Genomic DNA, 15,000 nt, shown 5'->3' with positions numbered 1-15,000 from the left:
ACACACAAGCATTCGTATTCTGCTTATTTGTGTGCGCGTATAGTGTGTGTGTGTGTGCGTTTGAGTGTGTGTGTGTTCGTATTACATATTACATATACTTATATACATATATATATATATATATATATATATATATATATATATATATACATATATATATATATATATATATATATATACATATATATATATATATATATATATATATATATATATACATATATATATATATATATATATATATATATATATATATATATATATATATATATATATCACATATTTATAATAAATACATGCATATATACATCTATATATGTGTATATATAATATATATGTATGTGTATATAGATACGTGTGTGTGTGTGTGTTTGTGTGCATACAAACACACATACGTGCACACACACATATATGCACGAAGAAATTCGAACAAAAGATGAAAATAAATAAACAAACATATTTTGGAGCAATTATGTTACATTAAATATTTCCCAGGACGCTGTATTAAGTTTCCGTCTAAAAACATTCATAAAAACATATTCCCTTGTGACACCATGTTTAGCCGGTAAAAGTAGACAGATATTAGGATCAAGAAAAAACTTATTAATTTAATTAATTATCCACGTTCTCGGCGGCACATTCACTGTTATGTAAATGAGATCATTTCTAACTTCGCTGGTGTTTCCATGCATTGCATATAGTTGTATGTAATTATTTTCTCTGTGGACAGAAATAGGTATTCATACTCTGATGATGATCTAAAATGTTTCGAAACTCGCCAGACTCGTTTTACTGTTTATGTTCTTGCAGTTAAAAAATCTGTGGGGCTAACACTGAAAATATTTCACAAACGAGACCTGAATTAAAAGTATATTATATATATATATATATATATATATATATATATATATATATATATATATATATATATATATATATATATATATATATACATATACTTGTAATCCTTTGTTATGGAAGTCAGTTAATTGTGGATCTGAAGCAGATAGAGGTGTGAGACTGTTCTCTGTTCCTTCAGTCGATCGACTATGAATCGGTTGATTAATACGATTGATTTATGTCAGTAAACCCCTTCAATATTTATCGGAAACATATGTATGCCTATAACAAATATATAAAATCCATTTTTTGTATATATATTACACACACACACACACACACACACACACACACACACACACACATGTATGTATGATTGTATACATATATTTGTGTGTTTGTGTGCACATATATAAGTAGATACACCTACATACATGTATATACGTATACATACACAAACACGCACTAGATAAACTGATTTCTTTCGGTCTTGACGATGTGTATTCTGTTGTACAATGTATTGAATCCGTAGACATTGAAATAGCGTGTAATTGACTTACTATTCTGCAAAGATTGAGACACATGGAACGACGTTATGCTAACCTGGAATCGCCGTGAAACAGTGTGTGAGAAGACTTCGCTCGTGGAATAACAGATACAATACAACGAATAGTCCTCTGATCTTTTTTCTATCTATTCAGTTTTCTTAACAATGTTAGCCCCTGTATGGTCTTGATGCCACATATTCTATGCGAACCCGGTGCCTCATGATTGCGAAGAATTTTTTCTTAGGCATTTGTAAGCATTTGCTGTTTCCATGGAAACGTAATTTATGCGTGTATGCATATGTGAGATTGAGTGTGCATGAAAAGGTGTACACACATTCATAATGCATGTGTGTGTAAATATATATGCATGTATATTCATATAATATATATATATACTTTATTATTAAAGCTACATAAGACAGAAACGTTAGCACGCCGGGCGAAATGCTAAGCGGTATTTTGTCGGCCTTTATGCTCTGAGTTCAAATCCCGCCGATGTCGACTTTGCCTTTCATCCTTTCGGGTTCGATAAATTAAGTACCAGTTGCGTACTCGTGTCGATCTACTCGACTGGACCCCCTCCTCCCAAAATTTCGGGCTCTGTGCCTAGAGTAGAAAAGATTATTAAAGCTGCAAAAACATCACAAAAATATCACCAAAAAACTGCTACTCAGAGTTTCAAGCTCGGACTGTCTGACACACGTGGGTTTTTGGTGAAATTTCTGTGATGTTATTGCAGCTTTATCAAATAAAGCAAGTTACTCTGCCTCCGGTATTCGAGTACTATTTTTTCCTACCTTGTTTCACATTATATATATGCATATAAACACGTAAATGTCTTTGTACATAGATTTTAAAAAAATATGTGTTTTTGTGTGTGTATATGGGTGTACATGTATATGTATGCATGTGTGTGCGTATATATATATATGTATATATATAGATATGTTTTCATGTGTGTATGGGTGTCTGTGTGTATGTGTGTGTAAAGACATATATATATATATATATGCAACATATTCCTCGACCGCTTCCCCACCACCACTCGACATATTTACTCTAACAGCTACAAATATTTATTATGTCAATCTCAGTATCCATATAGATCGATATGCATCATTCACTTTCTCAATCGTCCACTTGGTATCACCCACCGTATAAATTCATAGACTACCAATTTATTTATGTATTTTAACAAAACTTACTGTCGTAGATTTACCAATTAACATAGCATCCGCCTACCAATATGAAGATATTTTATGACAGATAAATTTTAGCGTAATGTACTTTAGCAATATTATATTATATTTATGTATGTTCTCAGTACTCATGCGCGTACACACTCCCGTGTAAACATGCGATGCGTGTGACGGAAACAGAGTGAAAATAATTTCAAAACTTAAACAAATACAAATATATATTGATGTAGATAGCTAGCTAGTTAGTTAGCTAGCTAGCTAGCTAGCTAGTTAGTTAGCTAGCTAGCTAGCTAGCTAGATAGATAGATAGATAGATAGATAGATAGATAGATAGATAGATAGATAGATAGATAGATAGATAGATAGATATACACACACACACACATATATATATATACACACACACACACACATATATATATATATACACATATATCTGTAATATATATACATATACATATATGTGTATGTATATATATAAATGTGTTTGTGTGTACATATATTAGCATATATATATTATGCCTGCCTGCACAACTAGAAACACAATTTCTCACGCAAATGAACATATATATATATATATATGTATATATATATATATATATATATATATATATATATATATATATATATATATATATATATATATATATATATATATATATATATATATATATATATGAAGCGCATACATCACCCAGTCGCATATCAGTGTTAGGAGGGCAGACATATAGTGAGCATAGACAACTCCTCACAGAAGTGCTTATTCACATACACACGAAGACATGTGCGCTCACACATTTTCTGATTTATTTTTCGATTTTTTAATAATTTTTATTGTCTATGCGGGTGCGTGGGTGGGTGTGTGTGTGTATGTATATACGTCTGTGTGTATTTCCGTATATATTCTCATTATATTTTTCATTACATAGCAACACTGCGTTTCATTAACTTCGGTTTCGACACATATGATAAAAACGTGATTTTGTACGTGCGTGTGCGTGTGCGTGTGCGTGTGTGTGTGTGTGTGTCTGTGTGTGTGTGTGTGTGTGTGTGTTTGTTTGTTTGTGTATGTGGGTGGGTTCATGTGTGTTTACATTTGTTTTTTCCCGCATTTGTTTGCGGGCGTATACAGCGGTACATGATTAAAATATGCACAACCCCACACACATAAATGGCCACACTCAAACATATATATATATATATATATATATATATATATATATATATATACATACACATAAACTTATATGCATATATATTTATGTATGTATGTGTGTATATATATATATACATGTGTATACTGCTCGGCAATACATATACTAAAATTGATACGATACATGGCCCCTGTGCAAGGATTACCCGCAAATTCGTAAAACGTTCCATATCTTTTAATAGGTACAGGAGTGACTGCGTGGTAAGTAGGTTGCTTACCAACCACATGGTTCCGGTTTCAGTCCCACTGCGTGGCACCTTGGACAAGCGTCTTCTGCTATCGTCTCGGTTCGACCAAACCCTTATGAGTGGATTTCGTAAACGGAAACTGAAAGAAGCCCGTCGTATATGTGTATGTGTGTGTGTGTCTCTGTGTCTGTGTTTGTGTGTCTGTGTCTGAGTCTGTGTTTGTCTCCCCATCATCGCTTAACAACTGATACTAGTGTGTTTACGTCCCTTAACTTAGCAGTTCGGCATAAGTTACCGATAGAATAAGTACTAGGCCTCCCAAAATAAGTTCTGGGTTCGATTTGTTCGACTAAAAGCGGTGCTCCAGCATGGCCGTAGTCAAATAACAAACAAATAAAAGAGTAAAAGAGTGTGTGATTGTGTGTATGTAAGTGCATACATGTATAGGCTCCCTGCATGTGCATGTGTGTGTGTGTGTGTGTGTGTGTGTGTGTGTGTGTGTGTGCATTTGATTTTATAATGTATGCCTGCCGGCGTGTATAATCCTACGTACGTTTGCGATAAGCATTGTGCAGCGTCGAATTGTTAGATATCGGTGACGGCAGTTGACAGTGGAAGGAAGAGGGGGAGGCCGAGGAAGAAGAAGAAGAAGAAGAAGAAGAAGAAGAAGAAGAAGAAGAAGAAGAAGAAGAAGAAGAAGAAGAAGAAGAAGAAGAAGGGGTAGGAGATAGTAAAGAAAAGAAGCAGCAGGCGTAGGAGTAGGAGGAGATATGCAGTTTCTAGTTGCAAGTGTCGTGCGACAAGTGTGAGTGAGTTGCAGGATGAGGTATGCAATGTGAGGTAGGACCAGTTTTAACGCACGCCTGTTTGAGCTTATTGATAAGTGAAAGAGGCAGATAAGTGAAGCTTAGTCTTTTTATTATTTGTTGGCGGGGGTGAGGAAAAAAAAATTCTGCATACTTGGCACAGACCACCGATCAACTCGTGACAGAATAATTAGATAAATATTTAAGTTCAGTTAACTTAGAGTATAACCAACGCTGGAGCAATGGGTGTCTCAATATATATATATATATATATATATTCATACACACACACACTCACTAATCTATGTATACATGTACATACATATGTAATAATACAAAGAATATATATGCATGTATACACACATATATGTACATACTTACATCTACATGTGTATATAGATGCATATCAGGGAACAGGACGTTAAAACAATGAACTACAGACCACGGAACGAACACATAGGAAAACAGATAGCCACTTGGAATTAATCCTTCGTCAGCTGCCTCTATTCTAACTAGACGTTTCGAAGGTATGCATACACACACTCACATATATATATATATATGCAATCCACTCGACAAGCTTGTATACACTTCTCACACCCCCTTTTACTCACAAAGTAGGGGTCGACTTGAGACTATAGAGAATATTTGTCCAAGATGTTATGCAGTACTTAGGAACCCAGACCAAAGTCATAAACATTGACCATACAGCTCGCATGCAAACACATACATATATACATAAATACATACAAACATACATACATAAATACACGCATACATACGTACATATATCTGTTGTGTGTGTGTGTGTGTGTGTGTGTGAGTGAGTGTGAGTGTGTGTGTGTGAAGGTGCATGGCTCAGTGGTTAGAGCTTCGAGCTAACGATCGTGAGGTTGTGAGTTCGAATCCCAGACTGGGCTGCGTGTTGCGTTCTTGAGCAGCAAGACACTTTATTTCACGTTGCTCCAGATCACTCAGCTGTAGAAATGAGTTGCGACGTCACAAATGCCAAGCTGTATCGGCCCCTTTGCCTTTCCCTTGGATAACACTGGTGCCGTGGAGAGGGGAAGCTGGCATGGGCGACTGCTAGTCTTCCATGAACAACCTTGCCCGGACTTGTGCCTGGGAGGGTAACTTTCTAGGTGCAATCCCATGGTCATTCATGACCGAAGGGGGTCCAACACACACACACACACACACACACACACACACACACACACACACATATATATATATATATATATATATATATATATATATATATATATAGCCCTTTAAAAACAGTTTAATTTGGTACCACGCAACTTAAAGTTTTGTAGGCTGGCCACAAGGACACACCTTGTGTCCGGCCTTGACCGATAGCAGCCCAATTTCCAGTAATCATTTTACACTTCCTGCACCTTTGCATTCGGTCGCTGTCGCCTGACGAGATAGGTCGTCGTGTCGGGTTGCATGGGGCCGAATCAAACTGGTTGTTTTTTCTAATAGTATAACTCCTACCAAATGTGTTGAGTCGCCCTTACATACCGGCCTCCCCTCTCCACGCCACCAGTGTTACCCAAGGGAAAGACAAAAGCCGATATAGCTTGGCGCCAGTGACGTCACAACTCATTTTTACAGCTGAATGAACTGGGGCAACATGAAATAAAGTGTCTTGCTGAAGAACACAACACGCAGCTCGGTCCGGGAATCAAAATCACAACCTCACGAGCGTAAGCTCGACGCTCTCACCACTGAGCCATGCGCCTTCACAAACAGGAAATAAACAGTTAGAGTATATGAGAGAAAACACCAAATTGAAAAGTTTTATCATTAGCATCCAAACCCAAAATGTTATTCATATAGCGTAAGCCCGACAAGCAATGTATTGGATGAAGATTTTATGTCAACATGGAAATTGTAAACATCACGACCCAAACTGTTACATCTGCCAACGAAGTGTCACACACGACAGTTGACCATGCATTTACGACAAACATTAAGCAAAACTAAATGGAAAACCAGAGGTTGATAGTTATATTAATAGAATTATTCAAGCGAATATACGGTGTCTGATCAATAAGTATCCGACTGTTGCCATAGTAATGAAGCTAAAGCACGCAGAGTAAAGCCGCTTGGCAAAGACCGACCTTGAACTCTGCTGTGCATGCGCACCAAGTTTTAACGTTCTTGCTCACTTCCACTGTTTACAGCAGTGCTTCAAAGAACGTATGTAGTTGTGATCATCGCATTGATCATGACAGAGAATATTATGGCATTACCTACTCAGAGGCTTGCGAAAAGTTGCAGAAAGTGTATGGAGAGGAGTGTATGAGCCGAGCCGCACATAAGTGTACGAGTGGTTCAGACATTTCCAAAATTGCCGAAAAAGTCTCGATATTGACGAACGTTGTTGGGGACCGCAAACATCAGTATTGCGAAAAACATCGGAGATATGCGAGCAGCTGTGAGGGGAAATCGTCGAATCACCATCCGTGAGTTATTATAGGATGTGCAGATTACTTACGGTTCAGTTCAGTCCCTTATCACTAAGGATTTGGGTATGAGACGTGTGTCTGCCAAGTTTGTGCCAAAACTGCTTTTAGCTGACCAAAATCACACTCGTATTTCAGTTGCACAAGTTCTTGATTGTGTCACGAACGATGAAAACTTTTTGGAAACTTTGTGTAGGCCTCTTGAGCAGGTATCGCAAAGCTTTTGGCAAAATTTGATGCAGATTCTCGGCACAACTTACTCTGTCGTGGTTAATGTGAGGATCACAAGCTACACACCTTTTTTCAAGCACTGCTGTAAACAGCAGAAGTGAGCTACAACGTTAAAACTTAGTGTACAAACACAGTGAAGTTCAAGGTCAATCTGTACCAAACGGCTTTACTCTGCATGCTTTAGCTTCGTTACTATGACAACAGTTCGGATACTAATTGATCAGACCACGTATATTCAACACAAGCATACAGATTTTCGTAGATACAACACTTTTCCCATTATCGCTTACTGAAAAATGCACAACGCAGTAACAAGACACTATCATCATTTTGGTTGACTGTTTCTCCTCGCTCTCTCTTTCACTCTCCCTTAGTTTCTGAATATACATTCCAGCGAGGTCTACTTGCCTCTCACCTGGAGTCAATCAAATAAAGTACCGCGGTATACTCAGCTTGACGGTATCGGCTAGCCCCTTACCTTAAATTGCTGGTTTTGTGCCTACATCAGAAATCGTTATTGTTATCATTTTTATAATTTGCAGTAGTAGTAGTAGTAGTAGTAGTAGTAGTAAGAGGAGGAGGAAGTGGAGGAGGGAGCAGTAACGGTGGGTTAATGGATTGGCAGAATCGTTAGAGCATCAGAAAATATATTTTGCATTTGGTTTGCTATTTTAGTTTCTGGGGTCATATCCTTTTAAGGTCAACCTTAACTATCCTTCTTTTAGGGTGAATGAAATAAAAGACCAATCAGATACAAAGTTTGGTGGAATCGATTAATCCTTTCTCCTCAAAACTGCTGATTTTGTTCCTACAATAGAAACCATTATAAAGGTGATGAATTGGCAGAGTCGTCAGAGAGTCGGAGAAAACCAGATGCGGCATTCGTTTCGGCTCTTTACGTTCTGTGTTCTAATCCCGCTTAGATCATCTTTGCTTTTTATCATCATTTCCGGTATCAATGAAATCAACTACCAATCAATTACTAGGTCAATCATATCTATTAATCTATCACCAACTACCAATCAATTACTAGGTCAATCATATCTATTAATCTATCACTAACTACTAATCAATTACTAGGTCAATCATATCTATTAATCTATCACCCTACTTATAATTATCGGTTTTGTACCTAAATCAGAAACCATCATTTTTAACTATATTTAGAGAGGGTGGTGAGCTCACAGAATCGTTTGAGCGTCTGGAAAAATCCTTCGCGAATTTCTTTCTGGATTCTTACTTTCTGAGTTCAAATCCCACCGAGACCAAATTTACCTTTCATCCTTCGGAAGTCGATAGAATTAAGTACCAGCCAAATGCTCACGCCTTTCCCCAAGTATCAGGCCCTGTTCTACTGTCAAAAGCCAGTATGATTATTATTTGGGTGACTGACAGAATCGTTAGAGCATCAGTCGGAATTCTTTGTGGTATTTGATTGCACCCCTTCACCTTCTAGATCCATATCACTCCGAATTAGACTTCGCCTTTCATTCTGCCGTGGTCAATAAAAGGAATTAACGTGACAAGCCGTCCCCAGATTTTCTGGTCATGAACCTATATCAATGTCTTGCTTTATTTTAGCGTCGTTTACGTTCTGATTTCAAACTCTGTAATCGATTGCTCCTCTCCCTTCAAATTTTAGACCTTCTGTTCATTGTAAAAACGATTATTTCGACGTCATGCGGCGGCGATTTGTAGAATTATTTGCGAGTCGAGCAAAATGTTTAGCGGTATTTTGCCCTGGGTCCAAGCTGTGCCGAGGTCTTTCGAGGGTGATCAAAAGAAGTACCACTGGAGCAGTGGGGTCGATGTAATTGACTATCCCTTCCCTTAAAATTACTGGACTTGTGCCAAAACTTGAGACGATTATTTCGGCGTCCGTTAATGTAACAGCCATATTACAAGCTCAAAATAACTATAAATTTTTGGCCTTCTTCCTATACAAGAAATCATTGATTTTCATCCTTTCGATGCTGATAAAATAATGAGCTAATCAAATCGACTGATGATCCATGCCCTCAACTTACTGGCCTTGTGTCCTAATGAAAATTATACAAGGGTTATTGGATTAGCAGAATCGTTAGAGCACCGAAAAAATTGCTTAGCAGTCTTTGCTCTGGGTCTTTACCTTCAGAGTTCAAATTCCACCGAGGTCAAATTTACTTTACATCCTCTACCCTCGGAGTCGATGGAACCGATTAATCTCCCTCCCTTTAAAATTGCTGGCATTGTTCCTGCATCGAAAATAGTTATGATTCCGATTCTTTACCACTTTCAGCTGTTGCGTTCGTTCAAAACAAGCGTGTTTATTTCTTTTATTTATTTTTTCCTTCTTTTTTTTCACAGCATCAATTTCTTAGTAATTCTGCGACCATTATTCTTCCTACCTCTCTCTCTCTCTCTCTCTCTCTCTCTCTCTCTCTCTCTCTTTCTCCTATTCTATCTATTTCAATGTCTGGCTATCCCTCTCGTTCTCTCTCTCAAATTCTCTGAATGCAACACACACACACACACACACACACACACACACACGCGCGCACACCACACACACACTCTCTCTCCCTCTCTGACACAATTGTTCTCCATCTCTCTCTCTTTCTCTTACCCCCCTCTCTCTCTCTCTCTCTCTTATTCATCTCTTAATCTGTCTGCCTGCCTCTCTATGTATCTCTTTCAATATCTATTTCTCTCTCTCTCCCTCCATCTCTCTCTCTCTCTCTCATTTTCTCTTTCACACATTCTCTTTCTTTCTCTCACAGAAACTCACTAAGCATCTGTGACGTAATTGCTGTGCTGGTTGCGTTTTAAATCTTGTCAGCCTTCTTCTCTTAGACAATTCCCTCCTCCCCTTACCCTTTCTCGCTTTACGTGTCTCTCTCTCTCTCTCTTTCTCCCCCCTCTCTCTGTGTCTCTATCACTCTTCCTTCCCCTCTCTTTCTTTTTCTACGTGTGTGAGAGTGATTCTTTTGTTATTCTAAGAGACATTGCGTGGAGATTGTAGCGATAATTTCCGAAAGGACTTTTTTTTTCTTACATAGCACCAAACAGTACCCGTGCTCACCAGTGCAATCAACCAGCCAACCAACAAACCAGCTAGCCAACTAACCAACCAACTAGAAAGTGTGCCTGCTTTTATAAATATTTTTGCATACACACACACACACACACACACACACACACACACACACACACACATATATATATATATGTATATATATATATATATATATATATATATATATAAACACATACTTACGCACAGTCAGAAAATACACACTACCTCCCGATTCATTGTGTGCGTATACAAATATATATTCACACCCACATATATATAGATACACACACACATATATATACATACATATATATATATATATATATATATATATATATATATATATATATATATACATATATATATGAACTTACCGGATTATACCTTCGTCAGTTTACAACTCCAGGATTTATTTATTATTTACAAAGTTTCTTATGAATAAGTGAGGAACGAAGCAGAAAAAAAAAACTTGATAGAAGGAATTGAAGAAAAAAATAATTTACCGAAATTTACAAAATTCACCGAATTACTTACCAAAATAATCACATTGAAATTTAACAAAGAAGGAAAACAAGAAAAAACCCTTGCTGTTCTGAGATCGAATTCCGGTTTTGTTTTGGCGGGTTTGCATAATTTTTTTTTTCATTCATTCATTATTTTTCTTCTTTCTTTTTTTTTTTACAAATTTTCCTACCTTCCTGTCTTCGCGTTCATCATTTTGCCTTTCTCTCCTTCTCTTCTTCATTCTCTTCCACCTTCTATCACTTTCTTCCCCACCACTATCACTTTCTTTATCTTCCCCTCTCTCTCTCTCTCTCTCTCTCTCTCTCCCGCTTTCTCTTCGTATCAGTTTATCTCTATTACTATCTCGCCATCGCCAACGTCAACATATCGTGATATCGTTTAAACCGCTAAACACCAAACGACAACTTTTCCAAAGAGAAGAAATCAACCAGTGAAGTAGGGAGTGAGTGCAACTACTACTGTCGTATCAGTTCTTATACTCTTCACATTGCTCGCACGAGTAACGCTAAGCAGTGAAGATTTGCTATCGAAAACTTCAGTATTAGAACTCCTTATTTCAACAGCTTTCAGCAGATACTATTTACCACACAAAGCAAGTATTTTCGTCGCTCTTTCACAGTTATTAATGCAGTAAGGGAGTTCTCTTGCCTCTCACACGTTTCATTTTAACTATTTAGTATTAGTGAATGTATGTTGCGTATGTGTAAGTATACGATCGTAAAATATTATGTATCTATATATGTATATTATTATGTATGCGTGTTATGTATGTAGGTTACGCATGTATGTATTAATGTATGTTTATATGTATGTTATGTATGTAGATAATGTATGTTATACATATCATGTATGTACCTATGTATGTATGCTATATATATATATATATAACTATGTTCATATTTGTTATGTATGTATGCATGCCTTCTATGTATGTTTGGAAGGAAGGGTGGATGGCTAGATGGACGGATGGGTGAATGGGTGGATGGTTACATGGGTGGATGGCTAGATGGGTGGCTAGATGTAATATATATGTATGAGTGCGTACGTGTGTGTGTGTGTGTGTGTGTGTGTGTGTGTGTGTGTGTGTGTGTGTGTGTGTGCTTTCTAAGTATGCATGTATTGATATCAATGTTTGCGTATGTATGCATATACGAATGTATGTTTCGTGTACTTTCATGTTCGAGTATCCATACAAACATATGTGAGTATATGTTAGTGTTGTTTGTGAGTGTGTGTGCCTCTACGTGTGTCTCTGTATGTATGCATATATAAACATACACATTATATACATACATGCATATCTACATACGAATATGCGTAATGGGTGGACGGACGGATGGATGGGTGGACGGATGGATGGATGGATAGGTGGGTGGGTAAAAAAATGTATATAGATATATGCGTGTCTTTATATCTATGCATGCGTGGGTATATATATATATATATTGTATATTCGTGTGTTGATGTTGGAGAGTATACATTTATGTATATATCTATCTGCGTGTGCGTGTGTATGTGTGTGTGTGTGTGTGTGTGTGTGTGTGTGCATGTGTGTCTATGCATATCCATATATATATATATGTGTGTGTCTGTGCGTGTGTGTAATATATATGTATGCATGTATGAATATATGTATGTACGTATGTATATATCTTGAATCACAACTAGGAGTTTTCAGGCTTTCATGTTATAAAAACTCATTTACAATCCAAGTAGTTACACCTTTATAAAAGAAAAGAATGCATATATATATAAACTTTCATTTGTGTATTGAGTACTTTATTCTCACCTCTTCTCGTTTGTAAGCAATAATATTTACAAGGCCCTAAATATATTATATACTCTCCTTCTAGTATGGAGTACTCTCGCTTGCTTGTTTACTTTTAAGTAATCATAGAGACACACCTGCGTGTAGATGTATATATACACTCACGAACACATTATGATTATTGTTATTATTTTTATTATTGTTGTTATTATCATTATCGTTACTATTGGGTTTTTTTTTATATGTATACGTATATGTATGTATATATGTGTGTGTGTGCGTGTGAGTGTGCGTGCGTGTCTTTGCCTATGTGTAGAATGTGTGTACTAAGTGTAAACGTATGCATGTATTCATGTATGTATACATATATATATATATATATATATATATATATATATATATATATATATATATATATATATATATATATATATATCTATATATCTATATAATATGTATATATATACATATATATATGTGTGTGTGTGTGTGTGTGTGTGTGTGTATATATATATATATAACACGTATATATGCCGGCTATATTAGTGTTTGTATATATGTAAAGACGAATGTGAAAATAAGTGCATGCATATATGTACATATGCGCGGTTGTATATACATATGGCTATATTTGCGTTTGCATACATGTGTGTGTGTCTTATGTGCGTATATGTGTCAATGAAACTGTGTGCGTGCGTGTGCGCGCGCGCGTGCATGTGTGTGAATGTATGCATTTGAACCTGTTAAATAAACATACATGTTTATTATTTTATGTTTTGTTTTCTTTATACATGTGTTACACTCACTATGAGAAGCAAAAATGATGTTTTGCTTTACTCGCTACCCCGTTCTTTGACTTTCTTTCTTTCTCTCTCTCTCTCTTTCTGTTCTCCTCTTCGACACGCATGTATGTGCTCTCTCTGTATCGATCTCTTTACCTACCTGCCTACCTACCTATCCATATTCATATATATATATATATATATATATATATATATATATATATATATATATATATATATATATATATATATATATATATACATGTATGTTTGTATGTACGTAGATAAATTCATGTGTCTTGCTAATGCTCTATCTATCTACTCCCCTGTCAACCTACCTATCTCTTTATATATATATTTATTTATTTATTTATGTGTTTCAGCCAAGTGGCTGCGGTCATGCTGGTGCACCATATATATATATATATATATCTTTCTATTTATTTACTTATCCATTTATATATCCGTTTGTTTCCTGCTGTTTCTTAATGGGAACAGAGATGGTACATATACACTTATACTTGCATATGCATATATACATATATATTCGTGTGTGTGTGTGTGTGCGTGTATATGTTTGTCGGTGACTCTGTATGTGAGTATATGCGTGCATTTGTGTATGTGCGTGCATGTGACGTGTGTTTTATAGAATGCAACTAAATAAATGGCACCTTCTCCTTTTCTCTCACGGTTTCACTGTTTCCCACCTCTCTTTCTCCCTCCCTTCCTCATTCCCTTGCGCTCTTATATTACCTCTCCCTTGCCCCTACATCGCTCTCATGCTGTCTCTTTCTTCCTCTCTCGCACCCCCCCCACACACAATTGCTTCCTTATATCTGCTTCTCTCACTTACAGTACATACGTATATAGGCACCTATGTGTGTCTGTGATCATTACATATACTCCCTACACGCATATATATATATATATATATATATATATATATATATATATATATATATATATATATATATATATATATATATATATATATATATATATATACATACATACATACATGCATTCATACAAATACATATATAGACACACACATATATATATATATATATATATATATATATATATATATATATATATATATACACATATATATACATATGTATGCCTACATATACATGCATATATATACTCTTTTACTCTTTTACTTGTTTCAGTCATTTGACTGTGGCCATGCTGGAGCACCGCCTTTTAGTCGAGCTAATCGACCCCAGGACTTATTCTTTGTAAGCCTAGTACTTGTTCTATCGGGCTCTTTAGCCGAACCGCTATGTTACAGGGACGTAAACACACCAGCATCGGTTGTCAAGCGATGTTGGGGGACAAACACAAACACATAAACATATACACACA

At 36.2% G+C, this 15,000-nt stretch overlaps 1 protein-coding gene, 1 long non-coding RNA gene and 1 pseudogene across 2 annotated transcripts in view; 2 read left to right on the top strand and 1 right to left on the bottom strand.

Moving 5' to 3' along the window:
• The window catches only part of LOC149133108 (uncharacterized), a 103,071-nt gene extending 91,732 nt beyond the window's left edge, over window positions 1-11,339 (bottom strand). Inside the window, exon 1 of the mRNA XM_089361136.1 lies at window positions 11,249-11,339. Within this exon, the coding sequence (XP_089217262.1) occupies window positions 11,249-11,271 (23 nt within the window). The 5' untranslated portion in view covers window positions 11,272-11,339. The remainder of the gene's footprint in view (window positions 1-11,248) is intronic.
• LOC149133109 (U6 spliceosomal RNA) lies at window positions 3,883-3,976 on the top strand (annotated as a pseudogene).
• Window positions 11,340-11,373: 34 nt separating the features above from the next.
• The window catches only part of LOC149133107 (uncharacterized), a 50,773-nt gene continuing 47,146 nt past the window's right edge, over window positions 11,374-15,000 (top strand). Inside the window, exon 1 of the long non-coding RNA XR_016243864.1 lies at window positions 11,374-11,671. This is a non-coding gene — a long non-coding RNA (uncharacterized LOC149133107). The remainder of the gene's footprint in view (window positions 11,672-15,000) is intronic.

Source organism: Octopus bimaculoides, chromosome 12 (genome assembly GCF_046866305.1).
Source record: "Octopus bimaculoides isolate indiv1 chromosome 12, ASM4686630v1, whole genome shotgun sequence".
Taxonomy (NCBI): Eukaryota; Metazoa; Mollusca; class Cephalopoda; order Octopoda; family Octopodidae; genus Octopus; species Octopus bimaculoides.
This window is presented reverse-complemented; position numbering and strand designations above follow the sequence as displayed.